This window comes from Periophthalmus magnuspinnatus, chromosome 8, assembly GCF_009829125.3.
Source record: "Periophthalmus magnuspinnatus isolate fPerMag1 chromosome 8, fPerMag1.2.pri, whole genome shotgun sequence".
In the NCBI taxonomy this organism is placed as follows: Eukaryota; Metazoa; Chordata; class Actinopteri; order Gobiiformes; family Gobiidae; genus Periophthalmus; species Periophthalmus magnuspinnatus.
The window spans coordinates 2,956,321-2,976,873 of NC_047133.1; the positions used below are offsets into that span (position 1 = coordinate 2,956,321).

At 36.8% G+C, this 20,553-nt stretch overlaps 1 protein-coding gene across 1 annotated transcript in view; it reads right to left on the reverse strand.

Moving 5' to 3' along the window:
• Positions 1-1,013: 1,013 nt before the first annotated feature.
• prkcbb (protein kinase C, beta b) overlaps positions 1,014-20,553 on the reverse strand; it is a 121,319-nt gene continuing 101,779 nt past the window's right edge. The window contains exons 16-17 of the mRNA XM_033971099.2: positions 13,989-14,129; positions 1,014-6,477 (exon numbers count right to left, since the gene is read on the reverse strand). Of these exons, the coding sequence (XP_033826990.1) occupies positions 6,307-6,477; positions 13,989-14,129 (312 nt within the window). The 3' untranslated portion in view covers positions 1,014-6,306. The remainder of the gene's footprint in view (positions 6,478-13,988; positions 14,130-20,553) is intronic.

The window sequence follows — 20,553 nt, forward strand, 5'->3', positions numbered from 1 at the left end:
AAAATGTGAAAAAATAAAAAGATTAAATGTGATGCAGAGTCCAGTTTTAAGGGGGGACTTAAATAGATAAAATAATGGATAAAATAGATAAAAAAAAAAAAGTAATGTGCTAATAAGACTGATCAGTTAAAGAGGAAAAATGTAAGATTCTCATTTTAAATTTAATAAACATCAACAAGGTAAACATGTTCAGATCAAGTGTGGGTTTTACTGGTAACAACTGTAATGATGATTTATTCTTCGTGACAAAAACGTTGGACATGATGGACAAGTTGTTTACGTTGGAATTTTGTGTTTTGTTTCTCGAGACGATTGTGTGCATCCAGAAACAAGAGACATCCACCTGGTTTAAGCGGAAAAATCATCACTATTTAAAGCTCAGCACCTGCAGAATCGTGAGTCGTGAGTCATGAATCAGTGCTAGTGCAGCCTCTGTGGATCAGGGAGAGAATCCTGGAGGTTCTGAAATTCATACTGAAAATTAAAAAAACTTTATGCAGATTAAGCCACTGGAAACAAAACGTCAGCTGTGATTGACGTTCATTTTTCAGAACGGTAAAGGCGCAGGCGCTGGTGGAAGAAGTTTTTGTTTTGTTACTTATCTGAGCAAAAAAATAGTAAAAGTAAACGTATCATCTTTAAGTAAAAGTATTAAAAACGTACGTATAGAGTAAAAAGTAGTCGTAAAAGGTTTTGCTCAGATAAAAAATGGGCTGAATTTAGTTTTTCTAGCTGTTTTTATTTCTATATTTCTATTTGGAAAAACAATCCACTTTAAAATTTACTTAAGTCCAGTGCAGATACGTAAAATTTGTACTTAAGTTAACTTTACTAGTACTACTTTTACTTTATGATGCTACACACAGTTCTCAGGTCCTTTAAGATGGAGACATTTTAGCCCCGATAGATTTGAAATAATATTTTGAGCTGTCAATGTAATAAAAAAGTCAAAATAAACAGAAGTACATATACATATTTTAAAAGAGCATTATATTCACCAGCAGACCAAATCAACTCTTTCACATCTTTCAGATCCTTTATTATTCATTAATTATGTCTTTCATTCCCTCAAAACAAACATTTGGCACATGGAAAGCAACGTAAAAAGCATCGTAAATAATATGCAGTTCATTTTGTAATATAGTGCACACAAAGGAGCTATGATCACATTACGCATCGATGACATCCAAGACAAATCGCTCTAATATTGTAAATGTAGAGAAAAAGGTTACGTTTTATTTACTCATGCAAAGTCCGTTAGATTTGCTTCAGTCGGACGCTTCTCGAGTCGTCCACTCAAATACTGACCACATGAACGTTTGACACAGATATGCAAGTACACGTGGACGGCCAAATCAAAGGACGGATTCAAATCATTCAAATTCAAAATATTAATCAGAATTTAAGTTATTTTGACCAGATTAAATACGTTTGAAACACTCAATTTTGTTTTTTTTTTAGCTCGGCATTTCTAGCAGGAAGTTGACAAAACAAATACAGCCAAAGTAACTGAAAACATCATTAATATTTTGATAAAAGCTGTTCTCTTAAAGGAGCACGGTGTAACTTTTCAGGTGGATCGCACACACCTGCTCGTCTCCATGGAAGTGCGATTTCTTTGGGATGTTTCACTGTACAGCTTTACACTTATTTATCTTAGATTCATCCAATAATAAGTGTTTTAATGGCTAAAAAAAAGTCACCAAAGATCAGACCTGCAACTTCATTTGACTTAGTGCTGTCACCTGCTTGTCTCCATGGAGATAGACAAGTTTAATGCCATAACGTGAAACTACACACTTAAGCAATGCCTGATATCTGCATGGAAACAAGCAGGCGATGGGAAACAACCCACTAGAAAAGTTACATAGTGCATCTTGAGCTCGTGTAGATGTTTTTTTTTAGCAGAGGTAAATATCTGTCACTGTTATATTAAACGTCATTCGTGGATATGGGTTGTGCAAAAAAAACAGAAAAAAAACAACAAAATTACAGTATTACACAGACACAGAGCTGCTCTTAAAACGATTTTAGCTGCATGTGAGATTTCTGTAACACTTCATATTAACTACACATTAATATGAATAGTCTTAGTGCGACTTAATTAAGGGTTTAAAGTAAAGACGTTTTAGAGGATTAACTGAGTCGTCACTAAGCCTGAATCATTCTTAATCACAAGTAAGTACAGCAGCGGTGGAGTTACTTAAAAAAACAACAATAAAAGATGAAGTTAAAATCTGTCAACTGGACAAAAAGTTGTAGGAATGAAGACGTTTGGCTCCTCATTCAAGCCGATTCTTCAGTTCTGGTCAGATTACTTACACTGAAACTGTAAACAGCTTTCATCTCCAGTTTCAGATGAAATTACCCTGTTCAGCCTTTAACGACTGTGCTATTGTTCTCTTTGTTTCGGTCTGATGATGGAGTTATAGATGGGGGATAGATGATGTCTCAGGCCCACGTTCCTGTTGAAGGAAGGATTGTCTCTCCAAACAAAAATAGCTTCTTTAACTCTCCTCTCAAACCATTTCTCTTCTCCGACTCAGATCTGAACCTCACTCTCTTCAAAGGAGTGGTTTGTGTCTTTGAGATGGAGATGAACAGCAGACTGTGGTCTTGAGCTGCTCTCACGCCGGTGTTGGTACATTCTCTTATGCAGTGGCTGTTCTGTTTCTCCAATTTGTTGACTGCACTCTTCACTGAATGGAGTAGACCACATTACTTTGTCCTCGTTTACAGTTTCAGTGTAGTTAGCTCCTCCCTTCAGATAGATATAAGCCAGTGTCCAGCAGTAATCTGACCAGAACTGAAGAAGCGACTTGGACGAGCAGCGAAACATCTTCACTCCTAGAACAATTTGTCCAGTTGACAGATTTAAACTTCGTCTTTTGCTCTGGATCAGACCTGGACGACTGGGGGATTACACAGACATAAGCGTTTGTCATATATACTTACAACGTGAAGGGTAAAACTAAAACTAAAATTTAAAAAAACTACCGAAAACTACTATGAAAACCACCTCTGTTCTTTATAATCCATTAGTTCAGTATGACTTAAGTCTTTCTTCATGCTGTACGAAGGTTAATAAAGGTGGAGTTATTCTAAAGTGTTACAGAAATCTCTAAAACAAAATGTCCAAAGTACTGCACGCACTCATCCACTCAAACAGGACGCGCTGAGAGCTTTGGGGAGCTGTGTGTAAATGAGAAATGGGACGAGAGCACTAAAAGAGGAGATGGAAATCGTCAGAGCGTTTCACTACAAATTCTGTTTTTATCAATGAGACCAGGCGTCACTCCACTCCACACCAGCGATGGCTCCACTCACGCAAAACTCGCCTTTTACTCCTGCAGTCACGTCCGAGTCATTTAAACACCGTATGACCGAGAGAACTATTTATGCAAATTACTGAGCACATAAACGTCTACAATGTTGGTGTTTCAGTCAAATCTGTGCTCTTACGTCGTCGTTATTATTGCTGGAGAAAACAACGGAAACAACAACTATTCACCATCATTCAGGTGCGCTGGGGAACGTTTCTGGTGGAGGGTGCGCCACCTGCTGGTCTCCATGGACACGTTATTGCTTTGCCTGGGAAGTTCCACAGTTTGACAATATATTTTGCGTTTATTATGAGCTTTTTTGGCGCAAAGTTTGGAAATATGAGCCTTTTATATGAGTGGAAATGCAGTTTGTGACGATGGAGCATGTGTGGAGAGGATTAAGCTTTACTTTATTGCGCGGGGAAACTTGTCCTCTACATTTGAACCATCCTTCAGTGCTTGATCAGAACTACGTTAGCTGGTAGATTTTACGTATTGTGCATGTTTTGAGTCGATGTCGGAAACTGGAGCGCCTGAGAAACCTACGCAGACATGGAAAAAAACATGCAAACTCTGTGTAACTCGGTGGATTTTTGCGCAATAAAACACTGAAAAATGAAGACAGACAAAGCAATAACCTCTTCATGGAGCGAGGACGGACCTTTCACTAGAAATCTTACGTAAATTTTGAGTTTAAAACACCCCATAAATCATAAAAATCTTTGAAACAGCCAGGAAATAAAACAAAAAAAAACAACTAAATCTAAAACACTGAAACATATGCTCAACAATCACAGTGAATTTGGCTTAGTTTTAGCCTCGGATCTACGGATAAATACGACAATCTGATCGATTTTTAGGTCCAGTTTGATATAGTCCATCGTATACCAAAATGCACATACTACTAACACCACATACAACGCATACATATTCTATAAATCAGCCTTTTTTCTCCCAACTCTGTACTATCAGTAACATGCGAGCCTCCCCCTGCTCCCTCTCCGCTTGTGGAGTCACTTGTTTGGAACTAAAGTGGATTGCGCCATTAAATTTTGATAAGGACGTGGGCAGGGCTATGAGATATTCATCATCCAAACAAAACAGTCACAAAAGGGCAGGCAAAACGCTGGAAAGACGGGCACATCATACAAAATTCTCACAGTATTACTCAAGATACAACCAACCGGTATCATCAATGTAAACAAAAAAATACGGGGATCATGCTTTTTATAAACACTAGTCGTCTTTGGAGTAGCTTTAAGAGGCTGTACCGGATTTTTTTCATGCAGTAAAGCAACATTTGTTATGCGTCAGTACAGATCAGAGTCGTGCGCTGCGTCTGTGTTTAATTATAAAGCGTAAACCAGGATGTAATGCTAGTGTGATGTTGGCATGCTAGTTGTCGTAAGCATCACGGAGACGGCAAAACTGCGTCTGAAAGTTGTGAAAAGCGATTATAAATTCATCGCAGTGAATAATTAGGATGCTAGAAATGAGTCAGGAAAGTGAGGAACTACTAAAATGAGCTAGTTTTGTTTTTCGTGCTTTTAAGGATGTAAAAAATCAGGTACAACGTCTTTAAATACTAACAGAAAAGTATTGGATATAGTATTACACTTTAACTGAATACAAAAGAGCACATTTCCCCATCGCATTTTAGCATTATTGACCCGAACGCACAGTAAAATTCAATACCTGTGGTCATTAGTGGCACAAACGAGACTACTGGCCTGTATCGAACAATCGCAAAACTTATTGTCAATGTACACGGCGATTAGAAACGAGCACAGAATGCCAAAATATGATAAGGACACAAAAAGTCCAATCGATATAGGAACTCATGCACGGGCAGGTCAAGCATATTATAAGATAAGATAGATAAATGCGTGTACATGTCTAATTCTAATGGCGTTCATTGACAACAACACGGCTAACACTGGGACAGGCAGAATAATTCAACTTCTCAGTACATAATTGGTACGTATATGAAAATGTCGATGCGATGGTGTAGCTGTGATACACGAAAACAAACGCAGTTGTCTCTTGGGTGTTTTTGGATGTACTTAGATGCAGCGTTTACGTGGGATTAAACGGCAAATTGGATACAACGTGGATATTTTGGTGGTTTCGCTAATGCACGTTACAGTATTCTGAAGTTCTTTTGGATATAAATCGCTTCAAAAATTTCGTTTCTAGGTTTGATAAAATAATTTGGAAGTGTGTATCCCATAATTAATGTGAACATACTTGAAAAATGTTGCGTCGTTCATATATTTTGTAGGTTAAAATCACATTATGGAGTCTAACAATTCTAAGTCTGTAGTAAAAGTTACAGCACCGACTGGTTTGACACAGTCCGTTTTCCTCTACAGCCTTGCGTTGTAGTCGTATTTATTTATTAATATTCAAAGCAATTAAAAATAAATATGATGACGTTAAAGGTGCACTATGGAGCTTTTCAGGGGCAGGGTACGCCACCTGCTTGTATCCATGGAGATGTTATTGCTGTACGTGGGATGTTCTACACACACGTCTCACATTTGTTCAATTTAGTCTTTTTATTCCACTGAAAAATAAGGATTCTTGTTGTAAACGGGGTCTTTTCTGCGCAGATCTGACGTGTAACTTAACCTGTCGTCCCCAGCTCGTCTTTACGGAGCTTAATGTCGTGGTATTAGCATCTCCATGGAGACAAACGAGTGGCAGAAGCTCCAACAGGAAAGCTACATAGTGCTTTTTTTGATGTTTGAACATGATTTGTAATTTATTTTTGAAACAAGGCCGACGTGGATTTTGATGCACGTTTCAGAGCGAACAGTGACATGTTGTGGTATCAAGGTTTTCCAGTTGATTCAAGCCTCTAAACACACCTCTAAACAGTGAAAAACATGCCTTTTTAAATATCGTACAGTATTTTTTGTGTGTGCGTGTGTGAGTGTGCGTCTGTGGGGTGGCTGAGTGTCCGCAGGCCCCGCCCTCAGGTCTACTCGGGGCCCGTGACGGGGGGAGTGGCTCCGGGGAACTCGGGGTTGATAAAGGAGAAGCCCTGAAACTCGTCCTGGTCCAGGTTCTGAATGACCTCTTCGTCGGGCGGGGTCAGGACGGGCGGGTGGCGGGTAAAAAAGCGGTCAAAGTTCTCCGCCTCACGTCCACACTGTTAAAGAGGGTTTGGGGTGAAGCGGGGCGGGGGGTAAGATGGATGGAGAGGGACGGGAGAGGAGGAGGAGGAGAGAGGAAAACAAAAAAAAGGGAATGGTGGGTTGAACCAGGAGGTGAGATGACAACATTTGAACATCGTTTCGGATATTGGAAGAAGGGTGATGGTTTTGGCGAGCTTAATTTCATCCACGCAACATCTTTACGGAGCTCCAGTGCAGTATTTTTCTGAAAAGACGACATGTCACCTGCACGATTCCATGGAAATAAAAAGACCATACTTCCAGAATGTACTCCATGGGGCTAAATAAGTGGGAAATTATAGCCGAAGGAACAGTATTTCCATGGAAACACACAGGAAAAGGTGCTCCTCCAGGTCTAATAAGAGTCAGGTTTGTGGAAATGGAAGCCTGCTCACAGTTTTTCAACATTTTTTAGTGTAATAAACTCTATTTTTGGCTAAAACGTTACACACTGTGGCTTTAAGCATAATCCAGAATCAGAAGTTCGAACTGCCATTGCACAACCAGGAATTTCCTTTGACAATATGGTAAAAAATAACCAAAATAAAAGCAATAACAACTGGTTTTATAGATGCTTTTTGACCGTTAAGCTCACCGTAGCCATAATCACGCCTTCGTCCTGTATCCAAAGCATATTCAATACAATTCAAAACATGCGTCTCAAATGATGACCAGTCTAATGGAAGTGCACTTTGTTTTAAACAGTGTGTTTAAAGAACTTTGTTATGTTGCAAGATGTGTTCAATTTGCATGCCTAAGCAAGCATAAAGGAAAGCGCTGAAAGCCATTCATTACGGGACAATTATGGGTTAATTGTAGGTTAATTATATGCAGCAGCTATGAAAGCCTGCTGAGATGTGATCTACTAAATCAGGACGGGAAAATAACTCAAGGAAACTGCGAGCGAAGTGGCACAGGCTGAAGAGAAGTTTACTTAATAACACGGACAAACTGAAGATAAACCTGGTGCCTCAACTCGGACTTGGTTTGATAAATCTAGTATTTTAAACTGATCTTAACTCTGACACTTTTTTGAATCAAATCATTTCTAAATCTCATAGTACAATACTGTTTTCCCAATAAATAATTTGTTTCTTTTTTGGTGACGTTAAAACTATTGCAAAAATGTTTCTTCTCTAAAAAGTCCAAAAGATATTGTCATTACATTTTTTAAAGTTAATTACAGTAAGTGTTTAGTAACAGTTATTTCTACCTGTTGTCTGCTCTGAAACAAAAAAGAAAATAGGATAAGACATTTTTGGTCCAACTAAAAACTAAAAATGATAAATCAAAACAGGTATATTGCCCATGATAATATATTTTTGTTTTGCCCCAGTACAGATATTGTAAAAGCTGTTCTTAGGTGCTGTCAGTATCTAATTACACTTTTTTTGTTTCATCCAAGAACCAGGAAGTGTGCTATTAGCATGCTAATTGTTGATAGCTGTAGTCTGATGGTAAAACTCCACATTTTGAAAGTTCTGAAAATTCTGAAAAACTCTTATAACCTCATTGTGGTGAATAATTGATGGTGAATGGTCGGAATGCATCTGAAATGTGAGGAATAACCTTCAACCGCTGCAGTTTAGGTCCAACTTAGAACAAAAAATGTCACAAAAGGCCTGAGATGAGACATGAAACAGGGATTTGTCCAATTTTATCTTTTTTTTCATATAGTTGAGCAAAGTTTCAGAACAGATATGATATATAAGCAGCTCTTGAGATCAAAATAAGTTTGCTATGTATTGTTTGCATCAAGCTATGAAGTGTTTTGGGTTTTTTTTGTTTTTGTTTTTGTTTAATTTTTTTATCTGAAAGCCAGGAAGTGAGCTGTTAACATGCTAGTTGTGAAAAATACTTATAAACAGTGAATAATTAGGATGCTCAGAATAGAGTAAGTGAGGAATAACTCTGGACCACTGCAAAATGGTTAAAATAAACTTTTATTTATTTTTATTTTTTTGTATATGTGCATTTACGTGTATGTATATGTGTAGATGTATATATTTGTACGTATATGATGCATGTGTAATGTGTATGTGTATATGTATATTTAAATACATTTTTTTGCTTTGTCCTTTCTTTTTTGTTTCTATATTATTTTATTATTATCATTATTATTATCATTTTTGTTATTATCATTCTGTAAATGTGTAAGTATATTTAAGTAATATATTTTTTAGCTTTTTTTAAATCATTTTTATTATCATTATCATTATTATTAGCATCATCATTTGTATTATTATTTTTTTTATGTTTTTTAAATTATTAGTATCCATTCTTTATTATGGAAACTATGAAAATGAACAGTTAAAAAAATAAACTAGCCATATTTTTCAAGAGTTTTAAGACAGTAAATATCAGGTACAGCGCTTTTAAGAGGTTGTATCTTGTCTTTATATTGTATTTTACTACGTGGTTCCATTTCTGCAGTTTATTACCACATTGAAAATACAAGCTTCTGGTTAAAACTGAAACCTCGTCCACTTCATTCCTTCTCCTCACCGCTGAGATAAACAACACTCCCACCCCCGAGACGCGCTCCCGTCCAACTATATAAAAACTAGTTAGTAAATTAAAACTGAATGTTGTCAACGGCGCGTCTTTCAGGACGGGCCGATTACTTTCCCTCATCTCTATCACTGCACCGGGTTTAATTAACACAACAAGGATCCCGCGTCCTCTGACAACAGCACCCATAGGAGACGCATAAACTCATTAAGTCTGTACTACTCCCAAAGCCAAATGAAATGAAGCTGTACTGTTTGAGTTTGGGGAAATCTGGGAAATGAGAAAAGCACTAGGGTCAAATTTTATTTACGGATAATTGCTTGGGTTTGTTTTCTGCTCCTGGGATGTGGGAAAATAGTGTCCCATGTAGGGATTACAGAGGACGAGTCAACTTACTGTAAAATGTACGCGATTTTAGGAGTGTAACGTGAAAGATTTCAATATTATGAGCATATTTAAGCAGAACTAAACACTAAATCAACTTTTTTTTACTATATAACTCTGTATATGGTGTTTTAAAAGTATTATTATTTGCAGCTTTGAGTTCAAAAGCTCAATGTGGGCTGCCTCCTCCGCCCTCACTCTTTTCTTTAGTCATCCAGGTACTGCCCAGTTTAGCAGCTCTTTTTGGACTGTGGTTGTGGGCGGAGTTTAGTTGTTTACTCCCACGTCAAAGCTAAGGTCCATGATTTTTAAATTTGAAAGAAGGAAGTACCAGTAGGTATTTGCACAAACCCTTTGGCACATTTAACTGAACGCAAACAGCTCTGATTTCAACACGAAATGCTGCTTTCACAATTAACGTCACTTATATATATTTATTGGGGCCTGGTTGTGCCCTGATCCTGTTCTGTGGACCCTAGACCCTCCTTTCTCTCGTCTGGCTGGATGTCCCGGTCCCTTCTCTCTGTCTCTTAGTTGAGTGGCAACTTGTCCGTTCATGAGTGGATCTCTCCTTCACTGTGGTTCTCCTCGAGGTTTCTCTTTTTCCCACTGGGTTTTTTTTTTAGTTTTTTTTTAGTTTTTTCTTTGTTGAGTGGGAGGGACTAAGGACAGGGGGCGCTGTGCTCTGGGACACTTCTCCATTTGCTGGTTTTCTGTTGATTAATTTGCTCGTCTGTTTCTGTTTAATTTATTTCTCTAACTTTCTGTTGGTTAAAATGACCCCTGTGCTTTAGTCTTTAGTACAATCATATACGCACATTTCAAGATAAAATTAAGAATAAAAAGTGTTAAAGTGAATCCTTCTTATTGGCTCCACTGAAATAAAGCAAAAGATCATGGTCTGTGTTTACTGCGCTGCTGAAAAAGATTAGACAGAGTAGCTTGCAATTCATATCCTGCAGTCCAAGTTTATAATTAAAAATCAATGAGAGGGATAATATTTGTTAGCTTAGTCGAAGTCCTAATGTATTTTTCTATATATTATACTGTGTGTTCAGTAGTGCACAACCAGAAGACAGGTTCCATTTGAGGCAAGGTGTTGGTTCATGCAAAAACACATGCAAAAAAACTCAACTTTTTAAAATTAAACAAACAAAAGTATGTGCCCGAGGACAGACAGATCCATGCGGAGGCAGTTGGAAAGAAGACTGTGTGAAAGTGAAACAGAATGACACGAATCTAACAGAGAAATAAGATATGGAAACTGTCTGGTGAAGAGACAGTAGAAATGAAGGTGATGCCGTGGGTTGTGTGTGAGTTTGGTGCAGAGTTAAAGAGGCCATATGTAGCTTTTACTGTGTACTACATATTTATAGAGCAGGTTTTGAAACTGGAAAGACCAAATAAGTCAAATAAGTAACTTAGATGAGTGGAAAAACATGTTTACTCTTGATAAACTTTTCTCAAATTGACAGATTTCAGTCTCTGCAACAACAATAAGCCGGCGTTTTTGTAGATACGGTGGTCCCTCATTTATCGCGGGGGTTTCGCTCTAAAAATAACCCGCAATAAGCGAAATCTGCGAAGTATCAGTTTTATTTTTTACAATTATTCTATGTTTTTTGCTGTAAACCCCCTCACCACACACTTTATACACTTTTCTCACACAGGCGTTAACATTTTCTCACATTTCTCTCTCGTTTAAACTCAAAGTTCAAACCTTCGTCGGCGTCTTTGTCGGTGCGGAACGTTTCATCGACATTGTGGGTTTTGTCGGGGAGAAAACAAATTACAAACGTACAGCACTTCAGAGTCACACTGTGATCCAACGTTTATGTAAATTTGTCTGAACACATTCTGTACTGGACAGGAGACACGGCACGGAGGAGACTGATGGACAATGGTCTACAGTCCAACAGCCAATCAGGAATCAGAACACAATGGTCTACAGTCCAACAGCCAATCAGGACGCAGAACACAATGGTCTACAGTCCAACAGCCAATCAGGACGCAGAACACAATGGTCTACAGTCCAACAGCCAATCAGGACACAGAACACAATGGTCTACCGTCCCTTAGCCAATCAGGACGCAGAACACGATGCACGTTCAGACGATGTAAATCCACAAAACAGTGAGACCACGAAAGGAGAACCGCGATATAGCGAGGGACCACTGTATTCCAAGTTGATGTTTTGTATCTGTCTTTCTCAAATAAAAATAATCTACATTTTCCTGATATTAAAATGTTTATAGTGTCTAGACAGTCTATTTTCGACTCCTAAACTATTTTTTTTTTGTGGTTAAATCAGTACAAATCATCTGAAATGTTATAATTTACACAAATCTAAATCTACATATGGCCCATTTCTTCACCCAAAGCGTCCTTGACAGATGGTTGTGGACTTCCATTGCTAAAAATTTTATGCTAGGTCTGAAAAAAGAAAAAAAAAAAAACACAAAAAAAACCCTGCTACCTGCTCGTACACAGCGCTCAAACACTAGACCGCTCCCAAAAGATAAAACGCAAACTCTAAAATAAAAAAAATAAAACAGAGACGATCATTCCCACCATTTTAGCACATCTTTGTTGTACCTGTTCAAATGTAAAAATATGAAAATTTTGTCCTAATGGAGTTCTGATCTACACACACAGAAAATCCCAGTGACAGATGCGGAAAATTCTCAACTCGGAAAAACTCTTAAGCGGAGCGTTGGCCTGGAGCTAAGACGGTGCAAGTCTGCATATTGTAGTACGAGATGACATCATTCTGATCAAAATACTCTTTATAAAACAACAAAAAGTGGCTATCTAAGGTTATGGTTGCTGACGCTGCACGGACGAACAAAATGTACTCTGCAAAGGTTAAAGAAAGTTGTGTTGTACAGTTGTGTTGTACTATATAACCACTTAAAGCTGTTACACAAATAGTCTTGTCTCGTGATTCTGCTAGGACTTACCTCAGATCACAACAGATAAAAGAAAGAGATAGAAATATGTCATTCAATGTAAAAAGATGACAGAACAGACACGAGAGGAGCACGTGTGAAAGAAAAATACTTAAACGATGTGAGGAGGTGCACGTGGTCAAGTGGAGTAATTATTGCCCAGTCTCTGAAGCTGATTTTTGGGGTAAGTACCAGAATGTACAGTAACACTTAGTAAAAGACGGTCCAGGACTCACTAAATACTTATGGTGTTAGTTAGTAGTGGCAAGATTCAAAGGCCAACAAGATTTGTATGTCTAATAACAGCAAATACTTTAAATATTGTGTATATATCTGCAATAACTCCACCAATAAATGTACGTAACTAACACTATAACTAACTATTCACTTCATATGACAAATTATGATAAGTACCAGCACTAGTACATTTCATTATTAGTGCAAGTATCAGTTCTTGTACCACAATAAGTACTGCTGGAAGTACCACTAAGTACCGCTATTGGTTATACTGTATGTATCAGTAAGTATCCCAAAGTACCAGTAGATATCAGTATAATTACAAGTCGAAGTACCACCACAATTACCACAGTAACTACCACCATAATTACTAGTAAAGTATCTACTAACTACCACTGCAAGTACCTGGTAAGTCCCGAAACCTATTTTAAAGTACTACTGAATGTCCTACTGGTTACATAATAGAAAATAGTGATTAAAAATATATTCTTGCTACGTATTGTCTTATTTGTTCTGAAATATCATTGTCGTTGGTGCCATTTTAACTGTTAAAAACTATGAATTTGTAATTGAAAAGAATATAATTTGATGTTTCTGCATGGCATTCAAATTGTGCATGTGTGTTAAACTCCTAGATCGTCACTTTTTTGATAAAATAAATGTACTTAGAGGGGGTATTTTACTACTATGGCGTCTTAACTACTAACACATAATATATTTACATCACTGTGTTCGCTTTTATTGTTTTGAAAATGCTATATTTGCCCAAAACAATGTATTAACATGTTTTTTAAGATTAAATTTAGTTTTTGACGTGTCACATCAGGTTTGTCAAGTTGTTGTGCACAGTTTTGTATCATATTTTTGTATATTTATGGAGGATTGTGGTGTGGGAGCGCGGGTGACGTAGGTTTGTGGGCAGAATCTTAGAGCAAACAGTAAGGACGGTTCAAATAGGACCAAAGAAAGATCGCTAAAGTACTTAAACGTGCATGGATGACGTCTAAAACTCCTTCAGGCGTGCTTTTGATGAGAGAACAAGGTTATAACATCGTAGAAACCCTAAAAAAAACCTATTTTGCATAATACCCCCTCTTTAAAAATGGAAAAAGCAGGAAGTTTGTTTATGTGTTTTAAATTTTAATTGTACCTTTGAGCTTTTTAGGGTCAGGGATAACGTTTTAGCTTCTGTTTTTCCTTTTGTAAAGCAATTTCAACAGCCCTTTGCCTACTTTGGTAAAGTAAGAGTATTTCTAGTGCACAATCGCAATAGCTAAAATAAAACAGTTAATTCAATCTAATACAAAGACAAAGATGGGACAGTAACTACTCCACATGACCGTCCCATCCCGGCGAGGAGGTGCGTTCCTGCGCCTGGGGATGGTGTCCTGTGTCATGGGACTTACGGCTCGCGGTTTGAACGGAGGCTGCACTTCCTTGTTTTCCAGTTTCTCCCAGTCCATGTAGCGGAAAAAGCTGTGCTCTCGGATGTCACGCTCGCCCTCGGGACTGCAGCCCAGGCGCTTGGCAGGGTGCTTCGTCATCAGCTGGATATGGGCAATAAACAAACAGAAACAAATATTTTAGATTAAAACAATAAAAAAACAACAAGATATGTAGCGTGTTTTTGGAAAGTCAAAGATAGGTGCTGAATAATTTTGGGAATACATGTACTGTAATTGTCATTTTTTAGTATTACATGTATTGCGATTATGATTTGATTCCCTGTTTATGTTTTGATTCTGTTCAATATTCACATTTTAAAAGCCAGAAGCATTAACATCATGAATTCAGAGATACGAAACTGAAATAAATACAGCTAAACTAATACAATTCCAGGCCTTTCAGTTTGTAGAGGTCTAAAAAAACAAGGTTATTTTAATTTTTTTACATAATGAGACAGGAAATTATTAAGTTTGATTTGCTTTGATTTGCTTTGATTTGATTTGCTAAATTTGATATATCTTCCAGGCTTCCTCAAAGACACTTTACATCGCTTTATTCATGGCTACCGCACCCAAACAGTGTCTTGCCAAAGGACACAATGTCAGCATCACGTTGGTCCGAGTTGAAAAAAAAACCAAAAAAACAAATCATGATTTTCTAAGGTCCAGGGTTAGAACAAGATCTTGTACATGTAACTTCATATTGCTTCAGGAGGTAATTACAGATGCACTGGTCGACATGGAGATGTTATTGCTTTGGAATGTTGCACAGTACGGCATTAACTTTCTCCATGGAGACAAGCAAATGGACTCACTAAAGTACAGGTCAAATCTATGGAGACATGACCCCGCCCACTGTAAGAATGCATGTTTTTCAAGGTAATTTTGAGCAATTAAACAACATAAAATAAATACATGAATGAATAATTCCATCAATAAATAAATAATTAAACCATGAATAAAAAAAAAAAATCATACATTTATAAAAAAAACAACCCATAAATAAATAAAAATAAAAAAATGAATAAATAAACCATGAATAAAAAAATCCATAAATACATTTTAAAAAATGAATAAATAAACCATGAATAAAAAAATACAAAACATAAATAAATAAATAAAAATCCATAAATAAAAAAATAAAAATAAATAAATGCCTATGGAACATTTCAGACATAGCATCATTATCTTCATGAGCACAACAAGCTGGATCCTCTACCAAAAAGTTACATAATAAACTTTAAAAGCAATCTGCTTCATTTAAGAGTTCACACCTCACTGTGATTGGTTAATCTTGCCTGTCAGTGTTTGGAGTAAGAAGAATAAGAAGTGTATGGTTTAGACAGATACAAAAAGGCAAAATATAAGGATCTCTCCAAATGTGGAATATCAAAGTTAGAACATTATTCAAACCTACACACAAAAGGACAAAGACAAAAGTGACATACAGTAGGTGCGTCTCTAAACAACAACAGCAGGTTTGTATGTGATTATTCTCCACAGTACGCTGCAGCTCGCTCGACAATTCCCCTCTGGATTCATTAGAGTTTCATCCCATTTCTGCCTGTCTCTTCCACTTACCATTTCCTCGCTTGACTCCGCATATCCGGATTTGTATCACAATCCTTCTTTTAAACACACATTTATGCCACTATCTATCATCATACGCTTCACCCCCGGGACAGAGGAAGCCACCAAACATCCTACAATGTATAAATAAAGGAGCGTTTTAAAATTTTGCGTCAACATTATCATGGACAAAGTAACTACGATTAAGGATAATATCATAATTATTAAAATGATTCAAAATAAACATACATAAGTAATTTCTTGTGAATATGTTTTGTGGTTTATTTTTTAAATTAGCGAAGTTTCAAGACGCCAAGACGCGACAGAGACATGCTGTTTCCTGTTTCTCTTGTGGGCGGGGCTTAAAGTGAAGGAATCAAATAGATGAGTCTTTTATTAGGCTGATTCTGACCAATCCGATTCCCTGTAGTATTTCCTGGTTGTTACTAAATTAGATCTACTAGCTTACGTATTTGGCATCTCGGATCTTTTCTATAAAAATGTTCACTACAAATTTTATATATATGTGCTGAATATTTCAAAGATGCTTTTTTTGGGGGGAAATTTTAAATGGATTCAAAATATATATACAATATTTTCTGGACTATACGTCGCTCTGGAGTATAAGTTGCACCAGTGAAAAAAATGCATAATAATGAAGAAAAAAAACATATACACACGTGGACAAAACTGTTCGTACTCATCGGTTAATGAAAGAAAAACTCACAATGGTCACAGAAATAACTTGACTTAACTTACAGAAGTAATAAATAAAAATTCTATGAAATTTAACCAATGAAAGTCAGACATTGATTTTCAACCATGCTTCAACAGAATTATAAAAAAAAATACACTTATACTTATATTTCACAGATAAGTCGCACCCCCGAACACACTATGAAAAAAGGTGTTACGTATAGTCCGGAAAAAATGCTACTTAAAAGGCCTCAACTTCTGAAATTCTGAAAAAAATAAAAATAAATAAATAGATTCAAACGTTTTTTCAGAGTTAAAAAGAATCAAACTGACGACACAAATCATTTTCTACAGATTATTGTCGTCCTTTTTTAACAGTCTTTGCGATATTGTCCATCCCAGTACAAACCAAGCTCCAGTTTCATTTTATTCTATTTTCGTTTTTATTTTTATTTTTTTTTAGAGCAGTTTGTCCAGAGGCGCAATTAGAGAGTGTTTATGATGATGTGTGCGGTCATGGCGGGTGACGTCAGTGGGGTTGTGTGTGGGTGGTGGGGTGTGCCTCCCTGGGGTGCTGGAGTCACAAGTCATTACGTTACAGCTAAAATAACAGGCGCATACCGGGTCAGTCAAGCGTCCGCCGTGTCACATGCGCGTACACACAAACACATAATCCAGCTTTGTGTTACAGGGTCTCGCTTTGTAATTGATATTTGGTATGGGTTACTGCTGGAGAGGCCGTGCGTGAAAGGTTAAAGGTGGATTTGTTTGGTTTGAAATTATGCGTTGTTAGTGTTTTATGTGGGTGGAGCGGGTGGAGCTGTTGTTGTGTCCTTGGGCAAGACATTTAACCTTTTACAGTCACAGGATTATGGCAGATTGAGGAAAAAAAAAGAGGAAAAACCTGTCAAAAATCACAAAGCGACACGACTGTAACAAATACAGATCATAATAATTACAAATATGCGTTAAGTCTGTGTTTGTGCTTTATTAAAGAGGCATTTTACTTCTATGGGGTATTAAAGAGGAGGTATTTACTTCTATGTGGTATTAAAGAGAGGCATTTTTCTTCTATAGGGTGTTAAATTGGAGGTATTTACTTCTATGGGGTATTAAAGAGAGGCATTTTACTTCTATGGGGTGTTAAAGAGGAGGTATTTTACTTCTATGGGGTATTAAAGAGGCATTTTACTTCTCTGGGGTATTAAAGAGGAGGTATTTACTTCTATGTGGTATTAAAGAGAGGCATTTTACTTCTCTGGGGTATTAAAGAGAGGCATTTTTCTTCTATGGGGTGTTAAATTGGAGGTATTTACTTCTCTGGGGTATTAAAGAGAGGCATTTTACTTCTATGGGGTATTAAAGAGAGGCATTTTACTTCTCTGGGGTATTAAAGAGGAGGTATTTACTTCTATAGGGTGTTAAATTGGAGGTATTTACTTCTATGGGGTATTAAAGAGGCATTTTACTTCTATGGGGTATTAAAGAGAGGCATTTTACTTCTATGGGGTATTAAAGAGGTATTTACTTCTATGTGGTATTAAAGAGGAGTATTTTACTTCTATGTGGTATTAAAGAGGAGTATTTTACTTCTATGTGGCATTAAAGAGGATATTTTACTTCTATGTGGTATTAAAGAGGAGGTATTTACTTCTATGGGGTATTAAAGAGGAGTATTTAACTTCTATGTGGTGTTAAAGAGGATATTTTACTTCTATGGGGTATTAAAGAGGAGTATTTAACTTCTATGTGGTGTTAAAGAGGATATTTTACTTCTATGGGGTATTAAAGAGGAGTATTTAACTTCTATGTGGTGTTAAAGAGGAGTATTTTACTTCTATGGGGTATTAAAGAGGAGTATTTAACTTCTATGTGGTATTAAAGAGGAGTATTTACTTCTATGTGGTATTAAAGGGGAGTATTTTACTTCTATGTGGTATTAAAGAGGGGTATTTAACATCTATGGTGTATTAACTGCTAACACAAACATATTGGGATCCCCATGTTTCTTTTTATTGTTTTGAAAAAACTATATTCGTCTCCTGCTAATGAAACTACTGCATATTGCATCAGGTTTGTGAAGTTGTAGGTACAGTTTTGTATGATGTTTTTGTATATTTATGGAGAATTATCATGTGGGAGCTTGGATGACATATGTTTTCGGGCTAAACTGTAGGAATGTTCAAACAGGGCCCGGAAGAGATTGAAAAAATGACCCAAACATGCACGGAAGACATCGAACAAATGTCTTTAAATATGTTTTTTGATGAGGTAACAACATTATAAAACAGTAGAAAACTCAGAAACTAGACTTTGCATAATACCCCCTCTTTAAAGTGTAGTTATAATACCGTGTTACCCAAATTTGTTTATTATGCAGAATAAAATAGCACAAAGTGAGTAGCATACTGAATTAGCACAGCGCTTGATTCAAATGGTTTAATAATAAATCTCTTCTTCAGGAAAAGTCCAATTTTGTCCTATTTATCAGATTTTTTCCCCCAGTATCGACACTGTCTACTTTAAATTTTAGTTGTAGTGTCAGGTGGTATCTGGGAATACATTTTTGACAACCATAATACAATATTTAACAGTTGAGTCTTGGCTGGACAACATGGCTGCTCAAGTTTGGACATGTTTGGAAACATACGGCCTAAAATTTTAACAATGTGGTAATGAATGAAAAATAAATGACTTGTCTTGTCACGATATGATTTATTTATTTATTTTTTTTAAATCAAGATATGTTTTCAAATGATCAAATACAACCGGAAACTAATAGAACGAGAACTAATAAAACAAAAACAATACAATAATAAAGTAAAAAAACAAAATGTAAAACAAAACCTGCAAAAAATAAGAAACTCGCTCACTCTGACACCACACGGGTCAAATATTTACACCAGGTGCTGTATTTATTCACATAAAACTACTCTGCAGCCTTTTCTTTTTAAAGAGCAGGGCACAACTGTAGGAAACGGCCACATGTTTCTCAAATGCACTGATATTTTCTTGAATGAAAACCTATTTTTTCTAACTTTAGACATGACATGACGCCATTTAACCGCTGTGAGTGTGACGGAGGGTCAGCGTCCTTCCACCTGAATAAAAAAGCCTGGCGTGCCATAAGTAACGCAAAAAACAAAGAATATATTTTTTTGTGGCACTAAAATGTACATGATCCTCAAAAACATCAAAAAGGGACAATACAGGGTTTGGTTCTAATATGAAAATTTTACATTTGATTTTGATACTTGATACATTTTAACTACGTTTTAATCTTGTTAATTAGCCATTTCTATATTTATTACTTATTCAAGTTACAAATATTGCATATGGATTTGCATAGATGTGAAAAAATGTCTGTTTAACTGTGTATCTCCTGATAAACTGACATTTTAAGACAGTCATACTTTTTAATTTACTTTACACGGGCCACATAAAATGACGTGGCGGGCCACATTTGGCCCACGGGCTTTGAGTTTGTGTGACCTAAAAAGACGACGTAAAGTAAGTTTCAACACAAAAACTAGTAATGTCATTAGCTTTGTAGTGCCGTTAGCATGTGTGCAGCTACTTCCTCAAATGAGTACCTAGTTTCAATACAGTAGTTTCTCATTTATCGTGGGGGTTAAGTTCTAAAAATAACCCGCAATAAATCCAAGTATTCAGCTTTATTTTTTACATTTATTCTATGTTTTGCAGCTGTAAAACCCCTCACCACACACTTTATACACTTTTCTCACACATTTTCTCACATTTCTCTCTTGTTTAAACTCCAATCAGGCAAAATTGCACCAAAAATATCCATGAAACAACAAAACCATGAAAAGTGAGGCACAACTGTACTCATTTTCGTATCAATTATAATCTGTTTTTCAATCCTTCTGACAAACCATCCACTCCCGACGCCGCTGCTATTGTCCATATTTCATTCTATAAATATTGTGTTGCCCTGCTGCTCTTGTATGTGCGAGGACAAATGACTTTTCGCTGTAACGCCGCGTGAAGAGAAAAGTTGACACACACGTGGACCACACAGCACAGACAGGCTTCCCTCCCTCTGTATGTGCAAGTATGTACGCTCTATTGGCGCCTATGAAATATGGATGTCAGCTGGAAGAGGAGGCAGGGGAGTGGAAATGTCTGCGATCATTCCATTTTCTTTTACACACACGAGCACGGCGCACACACACATCGCACACACATCGCACACATGCATTTTTATGAGCCATGTACAACTTAATGCAATGCCAGTCAC